This window comes from Scyliorhinus torazame, chromosome 4, assembly GCF_047496885.1.
Source record: "Scyliorhinus torazame isolate Kashiwa2021f chromosome 4, sScyTor2.1, whole genome shotgun sequence".
In the NCBI taxonomy this organism is placed as follows: Eukaryota; Metazoa; Chordata; class Chondrichthyes; order Carcharhiniformes; family Scyliorhinidae; genus Scyliorhinus; species Scyliorhinus torazame.
Genome location: NC_092710.1, coordinates 83,910,284 through 83,930,817, shown reverse-complemented (window position 1 = coordinate 83,930,817; position 20,534 = coordinate 83,910,284). Strand labels below are relative to the sequence as shown.

The 20,534-nt window shown below is 46.6% G+C and overlaps 1 protein-coding gene across 1 annotated transcript in view; it reads right to left on the bottom strand.

Annotated features, from left to right (window-relative positions):
• LOC140410334 (calsequestrin-1-like) overlaps window positions 1-20,534 on the bottom strand; it is a 161,983-nt gene that overhangs the window by 29,720 nt on the left and 111,729 nt on the right. Inside the window, exons 4-5 of the mRNA XM_072498333.1 lie at window positions 17,648-17,759; window positions 17,138-17,211 (exon numbers count right to left, since the gene is read on the bottom strand). Of these exons, the coding sequence (XP_072354434.1) occupies window positions 17,138-17,211; window positions 17,648-17,759 (186 nt within the window). The remainder of the gene's footprint in view (window positions 1-17,137; window positions 17,212-17,647; window positions 17,760-20,534) is intronic.

The window sequence follows — 20,534 nt, the reverse complement described above, 5'->3', positions numbered from 1 at the left end:
ACTCCCCTCAGTCCAAATACAATCGTCGCTGCACTCAATCCACATACAATCGTCGCTCCATTCAGTCCAAATACAATCGTCGCTCCACTCAGTCCAAATACAATCTTCGGTCCACTCAGTCCAAATACAATCTTCGGTCCACTCAGTCCAAATACAATCGTCGCTCCACTCAGTCCGAATACAATCATCGCTCCACTCAGTCCAAATACAATCGTCGCTCCACTCAGTCCAAATACAATCGTCGCTCCACTCAGTCCAAATACAATCGTCACTCCACTCAGTCCAAATACAATCGTCGCTCCACTCAGTCCAAATACAATCGTCGCTCCACTCAGTCCAAATACAATCGTCGCTCCGCTCAGTCCAAATACAATCGTCACTCCACTCAATCCAAATACAATCGGCGCTCCACTCAGTCCAAATACAATCGTCGCTCCACTCAGTCCAAATACAATCGTCACTCCATTCAGTCCAAGTACAATCGTCGCTCCAATCAATCCATATACAATCGTCGCTCCACTCAGTCCAAATACAATCGTCGCTCCACTCAGTCCAAATACAATCGTCGCTCCAATCAATCCAAATACAATCGTCGCTCCAATCAATCCAAATACAATCGGCGCTCCACTCAGTCCAAATACAATCGTCGCTCCACTCAGTCCAAATACAAGCGTCACTCCACTCAGTCCAAAAACAATCGTCGCTCCACTCAGTCCAAGTACAATCGTCGCTCCAATCAATCCATATACAATCGTAGCTCCACTCAATCCAAATACAATCGTCACTCCCCTCAGTCCAAATACAATCGTCGCTCCACTCAATCCACATACAATCGTCGCTCCATTCAGTCCAAATACAATCGTCGCTCCACTCAGTCCAAATACAATCTTCGGTCCACTCAGTCCAAATACAATCGTCGCTCCACTCAGTCCAAATAAAATCACCGCTTCGCTCAGTCCAAATACAATCGTCGCTCCGCTCAGTCCAAATACAATCGTCGCTCCACTCAGTCCAAGTACAATCGTCGCTCCACTCAATCAAAATAAAATCATCGCTCCGCTTAGTCCAAATACAATCGTCACTCCCCTCAGTCCAAATACAATCGTCGCTGCACTCAATCCACATACAATCGTCGCTCCATTCAGTCCAAATACAATCGTCGCTCCACTCAGTCCAAATACAATCTTCGGTCCACTCAGTCCAAATACAATCTTCGGTCCACTCAGTCCAAATACAATCGTCGCTCCACTCAGTCCGAATACAATCATCGCTCCACTCAGTCCAAATACAATCGTCGCTCCACTCAGTCCAAATACAATCGTCACTCCCCTCAGTCCAAATACAATCGTCGCTCCACTCAATCCAAATACAATCGTCGCTCCATTCAGTCCAAATACAATCGTAGCTCCACTCAATCCAAATACAATCGTCACTCCCCTCAGTCCAAATACAATCGTCGCTCCACTCAGTCCAAATACAATCGTCGCTCCACTCAGTCCAAATACAATCGTCACTCCACTCAGTCCAAATAGAATCGTCGCTCCACTCAGTCCAAATACAATCGTCACTCCACTCAGTCCAAATACAATCGTCACTCCACTCAGTCCAAATACAATCGTCGCTCCACTCAGTCCAAATACAATTGTCGCTCCACTCAGTCCAAATACAATCGTCACTCCACTCAGTCCAAATACAATCGTCGCTCCACTCAGTCCAAATACAATCGTCACTCCACTCAGTCCAAATACAATCGTCGCTCAGCTCAGTCCAAATACAATCGTCACTCCACTCAGTCCAAATACAATCGCCGCTCCACTCAGTCCAAATTCAATTGTCGCTCCACTCAGTCCAAATACAATCGTCACTCCACTCAGTCCAAATACAATCGCCGCTCCACTCAGTCCAAATTCAATTGTCGCTCCACTCAGTCCAAATACAATCGTCGCTCCATTCAGTCCAAATACAATCGTAGCTCCACTCAATCCAAATACAATCGTCACTCCCCTCAGTCCAAATACAATCGTCGCTCCACTCAATCCACATACAATCGTCGCTCCATTCAGTCCAAATACAATCGTCGCTCCACTCAGTCCAAATACAATCTTCGGTCCACTCAGTCCAAATACAATCGTCGCTCCACTCAGTCCAAATAAAATCACCGCTTCGCTCAGTCCAAATACAATCGTCACTCCACTCAGTCCGAATACAATCATCGCTCCACTCAGTCCCAATACAATCGTCGCTCCACTCAGTCCAAGTACAATCGTCGCTCCAATCAATCCATATACAATCGTCGCTCCACTCAGTCCAAATACAATCGTCGCTCCAATCAATCCAAATACAATCGTCGCTCCACTCAATCCACATACAATCGTCGCTCCATTCAGTCCAAATACAATCGTCGCTCCACTCAGTCCAAATACAATCGTCGCTCCACTCAATCCACATACAATCGTCGCTCCATTCAGTCCAAATACAATCGTAGCTCCACTCAATCCAAATACAATCGTCACTCCCCTCAGTCCAAATACAATCGTCGCTCCACTCAATCCACATACAATCGTCGCTCCATTCAGTCCAAATACAATCGTCGCTCCACTCAGTCCAAATACAATCGTCGCTCCATTCAGTCCAAATACAATCGTAGCTCCACTCAATCCAAATACAATCGTCACTCCCCTCAGTCCAAATACAATCGTCGCTCCACTCAATCCATATACAATCGTCGCTCCATTCAGTCCAAATACAATCGTCGCTCCACTCAGTCCAAAAACAATCTTCGGTCCACTCAGTCCAAATACAATCGTCGCTCCACTCAGTCCAAATAAAATTACCGCTTCGCTCAGTCCAAATACAATCGTCACTCCACTCAGTCCGAATACAATCATCGCTCCACTCAGTCCCAATACAATCGTCGCTCCACTCAATCCACATACAATCGTCGCTCCATTCAGTCCAAATACAATCGTCGCTCCACTCAGTCCAAATACAATCGTCGCTCCACTCAATCCACATACAATCGTCGCTCCATTCAGTCCAAATACAATCGTAGCTCCACTCAATCCAAATACAATCGTCACTCCCCTCAGTCCAAATACAATCGTCGCTCCACTCAATCCACATACAATCGTCGCTCCATTCAGTCCAAATACAATCGTCGCTCCACTCAGTCCAAATACAATCTTCGGTCCACTCAGTCCAAATACAATCGTCGCTCCACTCAGTCCAAATAAAATCACCGCTTCGCTCAGTCCAAATACAATCGTCGCTCCGCTCAGTCCAAATACAATCGTCGCTCCACTCAGTCCAAGTACAATCGTCGCTCCACTCAATCAAAATAAAATCATCGCTCCGCTTAGTCCAAATACAATCGTCACTCCCCTCAGTCCAAATACAATCGTCGCTGCACTCAATCCACATACAATCGTCGCTCCATTCAGTCCAAATACAATCGTCGCTCCACTCAGTCCAAATACAATCTTCGGTCCACTCAGTCCAAATACAATCTTCGGTCCACTCAGTCCAAATACAATCGTCGCTCCACTCAGTCCGAATACAATCATCGCTCCACTCAGTCCAAATACAATCGTCGCTCCACTCAGTCCAAATACAATCGTCGCTCCACTCAGTCCAAATACAATCGTCACTCCACTCAGTCCAAATACAATCGTCGCTCCACTCAGTCCAAATACAATCGTCGCTCCACTCAGTCCAAATACAATCGTCGCTCCGCTCAGTCCAAATACAATCGTCACTCCACTCAATCCAAATACAATCGGCGCTCCACTCAGTCCAAATACAATCGTCGCTCCACTCAGTCCAAATACAATCGTCACTCCATTCAGTCCAAGTACAATCGTCGCTCCAATCAATCCATATACAATCGTCGCTCCACTCAGTCCAAATACAATCGTCGCTCCACTCAGTCCAAATACAATCGTCGCTCCAATCAATCCAAATACAATCGTCGCTCCAATCAATCCAAATACAATCGGCGCTCCACTCAGTCCAAATACAATCGTCGCTCCACTCAGTCCAAATACAAGCGTCACTCCACTCAGTCCAAAAACAATCGTCGCTCCACTCAGTCCAAGTACAATCGTCGCTCCAATCAATCCATATACAATCGTAGCTCCACTCAATCCAAATACAATCGTCACTCCCCTCAGTCCAAATACAATCGTCGCTCCACTCAATCCACATACAATTGTCGCTCCATTCAGTCCAAATACAATCGTCGCTCCACTCAGTCCAAATACAATCTTCGGTCCACTCAGTCCAAATACAATCGTCGCTCCACTCAGTTCAAATAAAATCACCGCTTCGCTCAGTCCAAATACAATCGTCGCTCCGCTCAGTCCAAATACAATCGTCGCTCCACTCAGTCCAAGTACAATCGTCGCTCCACTCAATCAAAATAAAATCATCGCTCCGCTTAGTCCAAATACAATCGTCACTCCCCTCAGTCCAAATACAATCGTCGCTCCACTCAATCCACATACAATCGTCGCTCCATTCAGTCCAAATACAATCGTCGCTCCACTCAGTCCAAATACAATCTTCGGTCCACTCAGTCCAAATACAATCTTCGGTCCACTCAGTCCAAATACAATCGTCGCTCCACTCAGTCCGAATACAATCATCGCTCCACTCAGTCCAAATACAATCGTCGCTCCACTCAGTCCAAATACAATCGTCGCTCCACTCAGTCCAAATACAATCGTCACCCCACTCAGTCCAAATACAATCGTCGCTCCACTCAGTCCAAATACAATCGTCGCTCCACTCAGTCCAAATACAATCGTCGCTCCGCTCAGTCCAAATACAATCGTCACTCCACTCAATCCAAATACAATCGGCGCTCCACTCAGTCCAAATACAATCGTCGCTCCACTCAGTCCAAATACAATCGTCACTCCATTCAGTCCAAGTACAATCGTCGCTCCAATCAATCCATATACAATCGTCGCTCCACTCAGTCCAAATACAATCGTCGCTCCACTCAGTCCAAATACAATCGTCGCTCCAATCAATCCAAATACAATCGTCGCTCCAATCAATCCAAATACAATCGGCGCTCCACTCAGTCCAAATACAATCGTCGCTCCACTCAGTCCAAATACAAGCGTCACTCCACTCAGTCCAAAAACAATCGTCGCTCCACTCAGTCCAAGTACAATCGTCGCTCCAATCAATCCATATACAATCATCGCTCCACTCAGTCCAAATACAATCGTCGCTCCACTCAGTCCAAATACAATCGTCGCTCCACTCAGTCCAAATACAATCGTCACCCCACTCAGTCCAAATACAATCGTCGCTCCACTCAGTCCAAATACAATCGTCGCTCCACTCAGTCCAAATACAATCGTCGCTCCGCTCAGTCCAAATACAATCGTCACTCCACTCAATCCAAATACAATCGGCGCTCCACTCAGTCCAAATACAATCGTCGCTCCACTCAGTCCAAATACAATCGTCACTCCATTCAGTCCAAGTACAATCGTCGCTCCAATCAATCCATATACAATCGGCGCTCCACTCAGTCCAAATACAATCGTCGCTCCACTCAGTCCAAATACAATCGTCGCTCCAATCAATCCAAATACAATCGTCGCTCCAATCAATCCAAATACAATCGGCGCTCCACTCAGTCCAAATACAATCGTCGCTCCACTCAGTCCAAATACAAGCGTCACTCCACTCAGTCCAAAAACAATCGTCGCACCACTCAGTCCAAGTACAATCGTCGCTCCAATCAATCCATATACAATCGTCGCTCCACTCAGTCCAAATACAATCGTCGCTCCAATCAATCCAAATACAATCGTCGCTCCACTCAATCCACATACAATCGTCGCTCCATTCAGTCCAAATACAATCGTCGCTCCACTCAGTCCAAATACAATCTTCGGTCCACTCAGTCCAAATACAATCGTCGCTCCACTCAGTCCAAATAAAATCACCGCTTCGCTCAGTCCAAATACAATCGTCGCTCCGCTCAGTCCAAATACAAGCGTCACTCCACTCAGTCCAAATACAATCGTCGCTCCACTCAGTCCAAGTACAATCGTCGCTCCACTCAATCAAAATAAAATCATCGCTCCGCTTAGTCCAAATACAATCGTCGCTGCACTCAGTCCAAATACAATCGTCGCTCCACTCAATCCAAATACATTCGTCGCTCCACTCAATCCAAATACAATCGTCGCTCCTCTCAGTCCAAATACAATCGTCGCTCCACTCAGTCCAAATACAATCGTCGCTCCACTCATTCCAAATACAATCGTCGCTCCACTCAGTCCAAATATAATCGTCGCTCCACTCAGTCCAAATACAATCGTCGCTCCACTCAGTCCAAATGAATCGTCGCTCCACTAAATCCAAATGCAATCGTCGCTCCACTCAGTCCAAATACAATCGTCGCTCCACTCAATCCAAATACAATCGTCATCCACTCAGTCCAAATACAATCGTCACTCCACTCAGTCCAAATACAGTCGTCGCCCAACACAGTCCAAATACAATCGTCACTCCACTCAGTCCAAATACAATTGTCGCTCCACTCAATCCAAATACAATCGTCATCCACTCAGTCCAAATACAGTCGTCGCCCAACACAGTCCAAATACAATCGTCAATCAACTCAGTCCAAATACAATCGTCACTCCACTCAATCCAAATACAATCGTCGCTCCGCTCAGTCCAAATACAATCGTCAATCAACTCAGTCCAAATACAATCGTCGCTCCAATCAATCCAAATACAATCGGCGCTCCACTCAGTCCAAATACAATCGTCGCTCCACTCAGTCCAAATACAAGCGTCACTCCAATCAATCCAAATACAATCGTCGCTCCACTCAATCCACATACAATCGTCGCTCCATTCAGTCCAAATACAATCGTCGCTCCACTCAGTCCAAATACAATCTTCGGTCCCCTCAGTCCAAATACAATCGTCGCTCCACTCAGTCCAAATACAATCGTCGCTCCAATCAATCCAAATACAATCGTCGCTCCAATCAATCCAAATACAATCGGCGCTCCACTCAGTCCAAATACAATCGTCGCTCCACTCAGTCCAAATACAAGCGTCACTCCACTCAGTCCAAAAACAATCGTCGCTCCACTCAGTCCAAGTACAATCGTCGCTCCAATCAATCCATATACAATCGTCGCTCCACTCAGTCCAAATACAATCGTCGCTCCAATCAATCCAAATACAATCGTCGCTCCACTCAATCCACATACAATCGTCGCTCCATTCAGTCCAAATACAATCGTCGCTCCACTCAGTCCAAATACAATCTTCGGTCCACTCAGTCCAAATACAATCGTCGCTCCACTCAGTCCAAATAAAATCACCGCTTCGCTCAGTCCAAATACAATCGTCGCTCCGCTCAGTCCAAATACAAGCGTCACTCCACTCAGTCCAAATACAATCGTCGCTCCACTCAGTCCAAGTACAATCGTCGCTCCACTCAATCAAAATAAAATCATCGCTCCGCTTAGTCCAAATACAATCGTCGCTGCACTCAGTCCAAATACAATCGTCGCTCCGCTCAATCCAAATACATTCGTCGCTCCACTCAATCCAAATACAATCGTCGCTCCTCTCAGTCCAAATACAATCGTCGCTCCACTCAGTCCAAATACAATCGTCGCTCCACTCATTCCAAATACAATCGTCGCTCCACTCAGTCCAAATATAATCGTCGCTCCACTCAGTCCAAATACAATCGTCGCTCCACTCAGTCCAAATGAATCGTCGCTCCACTAAATCCAAATGCAATCGTCGCTCCACTCAGTCCAAATACAATCGTCGCTCCACTCAATCCAAATACAATCGTCATCCACTCAGTCCAAATACAATCGTCACTCCACTCAGTCCAAATACAGTCGTCGCCCAACACAGTCCAAATACAATCGTCACTCCACTCAGTCCAAATACAATTGTCGCTCCACTCAATCCAAATACAATCGTCATCCACTCAGTCCAAATACAGTCGTCGCCCAACACAGTCCAAATACAATCGTCAATCAACTCAGTCCAAATACAATCGTCACTCCACTCAATCCAAATACAATCGTCGCTCCGCTCAGTCCAAATACAATCGTCAATCAACTCAGTCCAAATACAATCGTCGCTCCACTCAATCCAAATACAATCGTCGCTCCACTCAATCCAAATCCAATCGTCGCTCCACTCATTCCAAATACAATCGTCGCTTCACTCAATCAAAATAAAATCATCGCTCCGCTTAGTCCAAATACAATCGTCGCTCCACTCAATACAAATAAAATCGTCGCTCCACTCAGTCCAAATACAATCGTCGCTCCACTCAATCCAAATACAATCGTCGCTCCACTCAATCCAAATACAATCGTCGCTCCACTCATTCCAAATACAATCGTCGCTTCACTCAATCCAAATACAATCGTCACTCCACTCAGTCCAAATACAATCGTCGCTCCACTCAATCCAAATACAATCGTCGCTCCACTCAGTCCAAATACATTCGTCACTCCACTCAGTCCAAATACAATCGTCGCTCCACTCATTCCAAATACAATCGTCGCTCCACTCAATCCAAATACAATCGTCGCTCCACTCAGTCCAAATACAATCGTCAATCAACTCAGTCCAAGTACAATCGTCGCTCCACTCAATCCAAATACAATCGTCGCTCCACTCAGTCCAAACACAATCGTCGCTCCGCTCAGTCCAAATACAATCTTCGGTCCACTCAGTCCAAATACAATCGTCGCTCCACTCAGTCCAAATACAATCATCGCTCCGCTCAGTCCATATACAATCGTCACTCCACGCAGTCCAAATACAATCGTCGCTCCACTCATTCCAAATGCAATTGTCGCTCCGCTCAGTCCAAATACAATCGTCACTCCACTCAGTACAAATTCAATCGTCGCTCCACTCAGTCCAAATACAATCGTCACTCTACTCAGTCCAAATACAGTCGTAGCCTAACTGAGAGCAAATACAATCATCGCTCCATTCAGTCCAGATACAATCGTCGCTCCACTCAATCCAAATACAATCGTCACTCCACTCAGTCCAAATTCAATCGTCGCTCCACTCAGTCCAAATACAATCGTCACTCTACTCAGTCCAAATACAGTCGTAGCCTAACTCAGTCCAAATACAATCATTGCTCCATTCAGTCCAAATACAATCGTCGCTCCACTCAGTCCAGATACAATCATCGCTCCCCACAATGCAAATACAATCGTCGCTCCGCTCAGTCCAAATACAATCGTCACTCCACTGAGTCCAAATACAATCATCACTCTGCTCAGTCCAAATACAATCGCCGCTCCACTCAGTCCAAATTCAATTGTCGCTCCACTCAGTCCAAATACAATCGTCGCTCCATTCAGTCCAAATACAATCGTAGCTCCACTCAATCCAAATACAATCGTCACTCCCCTCAGTCCAAATACAATCGTCGCTCCACTCAGTCCAAATACAATCGTCACTCCACTCAGTCCAAATACAATCGTCGCTCCACTCAGTCCAAATACAATCGTCACTCCACTCAGTCCAAATACAATCGTCGCTCCGTTCAGTCCAAATACAATCGTCACTCCACTCAGTCCAAATACAATCGTCGCTCCGCTCAGTCCAAATACAATCGTCACTCCACTCAGTCCAAATACAATCGCCGCTCCACTCAGTCCAAATTCAATTGTCGCTCCACTCAGTCCAAATACAATCGTCACTCCACTCAGTCCAAATACAATCGCCGCTCCACTCAGACCAAATTCAATTGTCGCTCCACTCAGTCCAAATACAATCGTCGCTCCATTCAGTCCAAATACAATCGTAGCTCCGCTCAGTCCAAATACAATCGTCGCTCCACTCAGTCCAAATACAATCGTCGCTCCACTCAGTCCAAATACAATCGTAGCTCCACTCAATCCAAATACAATCGTCACTCCCCTCAGTCCAAATACAATCGTCGCTCCACTCAATCCACATACAATCGTCGCTCCATTCAGTCCAAATACAATCGTCGCTCCACTCAGTCCAAATACAATCTTCGGTCCACTCAGTCCAAATACAATCGTCGCTCCACTCAGTCCAAATAAAATCACCGCTTCGCTCAGTCCAAATACAATCGTCACTCCACTCAGTCCGAATACAATCATCGCTCCACTCAGTCCCAATACAATCGTCGCTCCACTCAGTCCAAGTACAATCGTCGCTCCAATCAATCCATATACAATCGTCGCTCCACTCAGTCCAAATACAATCGTCGCTCCAATCAATCCAAATACAATCGTCGCTCCACTCAATCCACATACAATCGTCGCTCCATTCAGTCCAAATACAATCGTCGCTCCACTCAGTCCAAATACAATCGTCGCTCCACTCAATCCACATACAATCGTCGCTCCATTCAGTCCAAATACAATCGTAGCTCCACTCAATCCAAATACAATCGTCACTCCCCTCAGTCCAAATACAATCGTCGCTCCACTCAATCCACATACAATCGTCGCTCCATTCAGTCCAAATACAATCGTCGCTCCACTCAGTCCAAATACAATCTTCGGTCCACTCAGTCCAAATACAATCGTCGCTCCACTCAGTCCAAATAAAATCACCGCTTCGCTCAGTCCAAATACAATCGTCGCTCCGCTCAGTCCAAATACAATCGTCGCTCCACTCAGTCCAAGTACAATCGTCGCTCCACTCAATCAAAATAAAATCATCGCTCCGCTTAGTCCAAATACAATCGTCACTCCCCTCAGTCCAAATACAATCGTCGCTCCACTCAATCCACATACAATCGTCGCTCCATTCAGTCCAAATACAATCGTCGCTCCACTCAGTCCAAATACAATCTTCGGTCCACTCAGTCCAAATACAATCTTCGGTCCACTCAGTCCAAATACAATCGTCGCTCCACTCAGTCCGAATACAATCATCGCTCCACTCAGTCCAAATACAATTGTCGCTCCACTCAGTCCAAATACAATCGTCGCTCCACTCAGTCCAAATACAATCGTCACTCCACTCAGTCCAAATACAATCGTCGCTCCACTCAGTCCAAATACAATCGTCGCTCCACTCAGTCCAAATACAATCGTCGCTCCGCTCAGTCCAAATATAATCGTCACTCCACTCAATCCAAATACAATCGGCGCTCCACTCAGTCCAAATACAATCGTCGCTCCACTCAGTCCAAATACAATCGTCACTCCATTCAGTCCAAGTACATTCGTCGCTCCAATCAATCCATATACAATCGTCGCTCCACTCAGTCCAAATACAATCGTCGCTCCACTCAGTCCAAATACAATCGTCGCTCCAATCAATCCAAATACAATCGTCGCTCCAATCAATCCAAATACAATCGGCGCTCCACTCAGTCCAAATACAATCGTCGCTCCACTCAGTCCAAATACAAGCGTCACTCCACTCAGTCCAAAAACAATCGTCGCTCCACTCAGTCCAAGTACAATTGTCGCTCCAATCAATCCATATACAATCGTCGCTCCACTCAGTCCAAATACAATCGTCGCTCCAATCAATCCAAATACAATCTTCGCTCCACTCAATCCACATACAATCGTCGCTCCATTCAGTCAAAATACAATCGTCGCTCCACTCAGTCCAAATACAATCTTCGGTCCACTCAGTCCAAATACAATCGTCGCTCCACACAGTCCAAATAAAATCACCGCTTCGCTCAGTCCAAATACAATCGTCGCTCCGCTCAGTCCAAATACAAGCGTCACTCCACTCAGTCCAAATACAATCGTCGCTCCACTCAGTCCAAGTACAATCGTCGCTCCACTCAATCAAAATAAAATCATCGCTCCGCTTAGTCCAAATACAATCGTCGCTGCACTCAGTCCAAATACAATCGTCGCTCCGCTCAATCCAAATACATTCGTCGCTCCACTCAATCCAAATACAATCGTCGCTCCTCTCAGTCCAAATACAATCGTCGCTCCACTCAGTCCAAATACAATCGTCGCTCCACTCATTCCAAATACAATCGTCGCTCCACTCAGTCCAAATATAATCGTCGCTCCACTCAGTCCAAATACAATCGTCGCTCCACTCAGTCCAAATGAATCGTCGCTCCACTAAATCCAAATGCAATCGTCGCTCCACTCAGTCCAAATACAATCGTCGCTCCACTCAATCCAAATACAATCGTCATCCACTCAGTCCAAATACAATCGTCACTCCACTCAGTCCAAATACAGTCGTCGCCCAACACAGTCCAAATACAATCGTCACTCCACTCAGTCCAAATACAATTGTCGCTCCACTCAATCCAAATACAATCGTCATCCACTCAGTCCAAATACAGTCGTCGCCCAACACCGTCCAAATACAATCGTCAATCAACTCAGTCCAAATACAATCGTCACTCCACTCAATCCAAATACAATCGTCGCTCCGCTCAGTCCTAATACAATCGTCAATCAACTCAGTCCAAATACAATCGTCGCTCCACTCAATCCAAATACAATCGTCGCTCCACTCAATCCAAATCCAATCGTCGCTCCACTCATTCCAAATACAATCGTCGCTTCACTCAATCAAAATAAAATCATCGCTCCGCTTAGTCCAAATACAATCGTCGCTCCACTCAGTACAAATACAATCGTCGCTCCACTCAGTCCAAATACAATCGTCGCTCCACTCAATCCAAATACAATCGTCGCTCCACTCAATCCAAATACAATCGTCGCTCCACTCATTCCAAATACAATCGTCGCTTCACTCAATCCAAATACAATTGTCACTCCACTCAGTCCAAATACAATCGTCGCTCCACTCAATCCAAATACAATCGTCGCTCCACTCAGTCCAAATACAATCGTCACTCCACTCAGTCCAAATACAATCGTCGCTCCACTCATTCCAAATACAATCGTCGCTCCACTCAATCCAAATACAATCGTCGCTCCACTCAGTCCAAATACAATCGTCAATCAACTCAGTCCAAGTACAATCGTCGCTCCACTCAATCCAAATACAATCGTCGCTCCACTCAGTCCAAACACAATCGTCGCTCCGCTCAGTCCAAATACAATCTTCGGTCCACTCAGTCCAAATACAATCGTCGCTCCACTCAGTCCAAATACAATCATCGCTCCGCTCAGTCCATATACAATCGTCACTCCACGCAGTCCAAATACAATCGTCGCTCCACTCATTCCAAATGCAATTGTCGCTCCGCTCAGTCCAAATACAATCATCACTCCACTCAGTCCAAATACAATCATCGCTCTACTCAATCCAAATAGAATTGTCGCTCTGCTCAGTCCAAATACAATCATCACTCCACTCAGTCCAAATACAATCATCGCTCCACTCAATCCAAATACAATCATCGCTCCAATCAGTAAAAATACAATCGTCGCTCCACTCAGTCTAAATAAAATCGTGGCTCCCCTCAGTCCAAATACATTCGTCGCTCCACTCAGTCCAAATACAATCGTCACTCTACTCAGTCCAAATACAGTCGTAGCCTAACTGAGAGCAAATACAATCATCGCTCCATTCAGTCCAGATACAATCGTCTCTCCACTCAATCCAAATACAATCGTCACTCCACCCAGTCCAAATTCAATCGTCGCTCCACTCAGTCCAAATACAATCGTCACTCTACTCAGTCCAAATACAGTCGTAGTCTAACTCAGTCCAAATACAATCATTGCTCCATTCAGTCCAAATACAATCGTCGCTCCACTCAGTCCAGATACAATCATCGCTCCCCACAGTGCAAATACAATCGTCACTCCACTCAGTCCAAATACAATCATCACTCTGCTCAGTCCAAATACAATCGTCGCTCCATTCAGTCCAAATACAATCGTCGCTCCACTCAGTCCAAATTCAATTGTCGCTCCACTCAATCCAAATACAATCGTCACTCCACTCAGTCCAAATACAATCGTCACTCTACTCAGTCCAAATACAGTCGTAGCCTAACTCAGTCCAAATACAATCATTGCTCCACTCAATCCAAATACAATCGTCGCTCCACTCAGTCCAAATACAATCGTCAATCAACTCAGTCCAAATACAATCGTCACTCCACTCAGTCCAAATACAATCATCACTCTGCTCAGTCCAAATACAATCGTCGCTCCATTCAGTCCAAATACAATCGTAGCTCCACTCAATCCAAATACAATCGTCGCTCCACTCAATCCAAATACAATCGTCGCTCCACTAAATCCAAACACAATCGCCGCTCCACTCAGTCCAAATACAATCGTCGCTCCATTCAGTCCAAATACAATCGTAGCTCCACTCAATCCAAATACAATCGTCACTCCCCTCAGTCCAAATGAATCGTCGCTCCACTAAATCCAAACACAATCGTCGCTCCACTCAATCCAAATACAATCGTCGCTCCACTCAGTCCAAATACAATCGTCGCTCCACTAAATCCAAACACAATCGTCGCTCCACTAAATCCAAACACAATCGTCGCTCCACTCAATCCAAATCCAATCGTCGCTCCATTCAGTCCAAATACAATCGTCGCTCCACTCAATCCAAATACAATCGTCGCTCCACTCAGTCCAAATGAATCGTCGCTCCACTCAATCCAAATACAATCGTCGCTCCACTCAGTCCAAATACAATCGTCACTCCACTCAGTCCAAATACAATCGTCGCTCCACTCAATCCAAATACAATCGTCACTCCACTCAGTCCAAATACAATCGTCGCTCCACTCAGTCCAAATACAATCGTCGCTCCACTCAGTCCAAATACAATCGTCACTCCACTCAGTCCAAATACAATCGTCGCTCCACTCAGTCCAAATACAATCGTCACTCCACTCAATCCAAATACAATCGTCACTCCACTCAGTCCAAATACAATCGTCGCTCCACTCAGTCCAAATACAATCGTCGCTCCACTCAATCCAAATACAATCGTCGCTCCACTCAATCCAAATACAATCGTCACTCCACTCAGTCCAAATACAATCGTCGCTCCACTCAGTCCAAATACAATCGTCGCTCCACTCAGTCCAAATACAATCGTCACTCCACTCAATCCAAATACAATCGTCGCTCCACTCAGTCCAAATACAATTGTCGCTCCACTCAGTCCAAATACAATCGTCGCTCCACTCAGTCCAAATACAATCGTCGCTCCACTCAGTCCAAATACAGTCGTCGCCCAACTCAATCCAAATACAATCGTCGCTCCACTCAGTCCAAATACAATCGTCGCTCCACTCAGTCCAAATACAGTCGTCGCTCCGCTCAGTCCAAATACAATCGTCGCTCCACTCAGTCCAAATACAATCGTCACTCCACTCAATCCAAATACAATCGTCGCTCCCCTCAGTCCAAATACAATCGTCACTCCACTCAATCCAAATACAATCGTCGCTCCGCTCAATCCAAATACAATCGTCATCCACTCAGGCCAAATACAGTCGTCGCTCCACTCAGTCCAAATACAATCGTCGCTCCACTCAGTCCAAATGAATCGTCGCTCCACTAAATCCAAACACAATCGTCGCTCCACTCAATCCAAATACAATCGTCGCTCCACTAAATCCAAGTACAATCGTCGCTCCACTCAGTCCAAATACAATCTTCGCTCCACTCAGTCCAAATACAATCGTCGCTCCACTCAGTCCAAATACAGCCTTCGCTCCACTCAATCCAAATACAATCGTCGCTCCACTCAGTCCAAATGAATCGTCGCTCCACTAAATCCAAACACAATCGTCGCTCCACTCAATCCAAATACAATCGTCACTCCACTCAGTCCAAATACAATCGTCGCTCCCCTCAGTCCAAATACAATCGTCGCTCCACTCAGTCCAAATACAATCGTCACTCCACTCAGTCCAAATACAATCGTCGCTCCACTCAGTCCAAATACAATCGTCACTCCACTCAGTCCAAATACAATCGTCGCTCCACTCAGTCCAAATACAATCGTCGCTCCACTCAATCCAAATACAATCGTCGCTCCACTAAATCCAAATACAATCGTCGCTCCACTCAGTCCAAATACAATCGTCGCTCCACTCAGTCCAAATACAATCGTCGCTCCACTCAGTCCAAATACAATCGTCGCTCCACTCAGTCCAAATACAGTCGTCGCCCAACTCAATCCAAATACAATCGTCGCTCCACTCAGTCCAAATACAATCGTCGCTCCACTCAGTCCAAATACAGTCGTCGCTCCGCTCAGTCCAAATACAATCGTCGCTCCACTCAGTCCAAATACAATCGTCACTCCACTCAATCCAAATACAATCGTCGCTCTGCTCAATCCAAATACAATCGTCATCCACTCAGGCCAAATACAGTCGTCGCTCCACTCAGTCCAAATACAATCGTCGCTCCACTCAATCCAAATACAATCGTCGCTCCACTCAGTCCAAATGAATCGTCGCTCCACTAAATCCAAACACAATCGTCGCTCCACTCAATCCAAATACAATCGTCGCTCCACTAAATCCAAGTACAATCGTCGCTCCACTCAGTCCAAATACAATCTTCGCTCCACTCAATCCAAATACAATCGTCGCTCCACTCAGTCCAAATACAATCGTCGCTCCACTCAGTCCAAATACAATCGTCGCTCCACTCAGTCCAAATACAGTCTTCGCTCCACTCAATCCAAACACAATCGTCGCTCCACTCAGTCCAAATGAATCGTCGCTCCACTAAATCCAAACACAATCGTCGCTCCACTCAATCCAAATACAATCGTCATCCACTCAGTCCAAATACAATCGTCGCTCCACTCAGTCCAAATACAATCTTCGCTCCACTCAGTCCAAATGAATCGTCGCTCCACTAAATCCAAACACAATCGTCGCTCCACTCAGTCCAAATACAATCGTCGCTCCACTCAGTCCAAGTACAATCGTCGCTCCACTCAGTCCAAATACAATCTTAGCGCCACTCAGTCCAAATACAATCGTCGCTCCACTCAGTCCAAATACAATCGTCGCTCCACTCAGTCCAAATACAATTGTCACTCCACTCAATCCAAATACAATCGTCGCTCCACTCAGTCCAAATACAATCGTCGTCCAACTCAATTCAAATGCAACAGCCACAAACACAACTTGGGAAAGAACAATTAACATACTCACTCGCTTATTAAATGTAGCGTAGAAAGCAATATAGGGTTGGAACACCTCTGCCGCCTCTTCAAATGCTTTGAAATCTATGAAATGGGACAGAAATCGGAGTTCATATTGAAATCCGGTTAGACCACACTTGCAGCATTGTGCACATTTCTGCTATTAGACTGGAGGGATATTGGAAGCAAGTTGTTGGAGGGTGCAGTTGGTGGGGAGGGGGTTGCAGATGAGGGGATTCGTTGGGGAGTAGTGGGAGGTTTTTGGTGGCAGGATCTGTAGGGTGGTTATTGGAGGACAGATTGGAAGGTAAGTGATTGGAGGAGTTCGAGGATTGGGGGAGATTATTGGAAGGCATGGGATTGGAATGGGGGGGTTTGAAGGGGCAGGGATTGGAGGGGGAGTTAAAGGAAGGGGGGCTTTGTGGGCAGGATAGGTGGAGGAGAGTCGGAGGAGAGTCAGTATCCTCTGGAGAGGAGACCAGGTAATGTGGAAGGGATGGTTTCTGAAGGTGGCCCTTACGTTCGGAGTCTTCGTTCTTGAAATATCCGACCAGTTTGGGTTCATCATCGTCATCCTCGAAGGCCTCAATCTCCCCCTCATCGTCTATCATCTCAATTGGATCTTCTAGCAACTGGAGATAAATGACAGAGATGGATGGGAGTGCGTGCAGACTGACAATGAGTAGACAGTGCAGACAGTGGCCATTCAGCCGATCTAGAACATGCTGGTGTTTCTGTTCCACATGATTTCTTCCCACCTATCCCACCTCAACCCATCACCATATCCTTACATTCCTCGCTCCCGCATGTGTTTATCCAGCTTCCCCCTCAAATACACTAATACTATTCCCTCAATACACTCGCTGTGGGGGCAAGTTCCACATTCTTCCACCCACTGGGTAACGAGCTTTCGGCTAAATTCCCCATTGGACTCATCATTGACAATCTTATATTCAATGTCAAATGTCACTCCACCTTCACCACAAGTAGAACAATATTTGCTCCATTCACCCTATTAAAACTGCAGATATAATCTTAAAAATCTTATTAGGGTCCCACCACAGTCCTTTCCCTCCTCATGAAGAGAGCCACAGTTGACTCAAAATACCCCATTAGGTATAACCTCTTAGTTCAGATTTCAACCTGATACACAATTTTTTGCCCCTTCTCAAGAGCACCTATGTTCTTTATTGTACAACAGAGACCAGAACTGTGCACAGTGCTCCAAGGAGGGCATAACTAAGGAATACGGAGATATAACTGTGCACAGTGCTCCCAGTGTGGTCTAACCGAGGGATATGGAGACCAGAACTGTGCACAGTGCTCCAAGGAGGGCATAACTAAGGAATACGGAGATCTAACTGTGCGCAGTGCCCCCAGTGTGGTCTAACCGAGGGATATGGAGACCAGAACTGTGCACAATGCTCCCAGTGTGGTCAAACCGAGGGATATGGAGACCAGAACTGTGCAGAATGCTCCTAGTGTGATCTAACCGAGGGATATGGAGACCAGAACTGTGCAGAGTGCTCCCAGTGTGGTCTAACCGAGGGATATTGAGACCAGAACTGTGCACAGTGCCCCCAGTGTGGTCTACCGAGGGATATGGAGACCAGAACTATGCACAGTGCTCCAAGTGTGGTCTAATTGAGGGATAAGGAGACCAGAACTGTACACAGTGCTCCCAGTGTGGTCAAACCGAGGGATATGGAGACCAGAACTGTGCAGAATGCTCCTAGTGTGATCTAATCGAGGGATATGGAGACCAGAACTGTGCAGAGTGCTCCCAGTGTGGTCTAAACGAGGGATATTGAGACCAGAACTGTGCACAGTGCCCCCAGTGTGGTCTAACCAAGGGATATGGAGACCAGAACTGTCCGCAGTGCTCCCAGTGTGGCGTAACCGAGGGATATGGAGACCAGAACTGTGCACAGTGCTCCCAGTGTGGTCTAACCGAGGGATATGGAGACCAGAACTGTGCACAGTGCTCCTAGTGTGATCTAACCGAGGGATATGGAGACCAGAACTGTGCAGAGTGCTCCCAGTGTGGTCTAACCGAGGGATATGGAGACCAGAACTGTATGCAGTGCTCCCAGTGTGGTCGAACCGAGGGATATGGAGACCAGAACTGTGCACAGTGCTCCCAGTGTGGCCTAACCGAGGGATATGGAGAGCAGAATTCTACACAGTGCTCCCAGTGTGGTCTAACTGAGAGATATGGAGATCAGAACTGTGCACAGTGCTCCCAGTGTGGCCTAACCGAGGGATATGGAGACCAGAATTCTACACAGTGTTCCCAGTGTGGTCTAACTGAGAGATATGGAGATCAGAGCAGCGCACAGTGCTCCCAGTGTGATCTAACCGAGGGATATGGAGATCAGGACTGTGCTCCGTGCTCCCAGTGTGGTGTAACCGAGGGATATGGGGATCAGAACTGTGCACAGAGCTCCAAATGTGGTCTGATTGAGGGATATGGAGACCAGAACTGTGCACAGTGCTCCCAGTGTGGTCTAATCGAGGGATATGGAGACCAGAACTGTGCACAGTGCTCCCAGTGTGGTCGAACCGAGGGATATGGAGACCAGAATTGTGCACAGTGCTCCGAGTCTTGTCTAACTGAGGGATATGGAGACCAGAACTGTGCACATTGCTCCAAATGTGGTCTAACCGAGGGGTATGGAGACCAGAACTGTGCACAGTGCTCCCAGTGTGGTCTAACCGAGGGATGTGGAGACCAGAACTGAACTGTAGACAGTACTCCAAGTGTGGTCTAACCGAGGGACATGGAGACCAGAAATGTGCACAGTGCTCCCAGTGTGTTCTAACCGAGGGATATGGAGACCAGAACTGTGCACAGTGCTCCCAGTGTGGTCTAACCGAGGGACATGGAGACCAGAACTGTGCACCGTGCTCCCAGTGTGGCTAACCAAGGGATATGGGGATCAGAACTGTGCACAGTGCTCCAAATGTGGTCTAATTGAGGGATATGGAGACCAGAACTGTGCACAATGCTCCCAGTGTGGTCAAACCGAGGGATATGGAGACCAGAACTGTGCAGAATGCTCCTAGTGTGATCTAACCGAGGGATATGGAGACCAGAACTGTGCAGAGTGCTCCCAGTGTGGTCTAACCGAGGGATATTGAGACCAGAACTGTGCACAGTGCCCCCAGTGTGGTCTACCGAGGGATATGGAGACCAGAACTATGCACAGTGCTCCAAGTGTGGTCTAATTGAGGGATAAGGAGACCAGAACTGTACACAGTGCTCCCAGTGTGGTCAAACCGAGGGATATGGAGACCAGAACTGTGCAGAATGCTCCTAGTGTGATCTAATCGAGGGATATGGAGACCAGAACTGTGCAGAGTGCTCCCAGTGTGGTCTAAACGAGGGATATTGAGACCAGAACTGT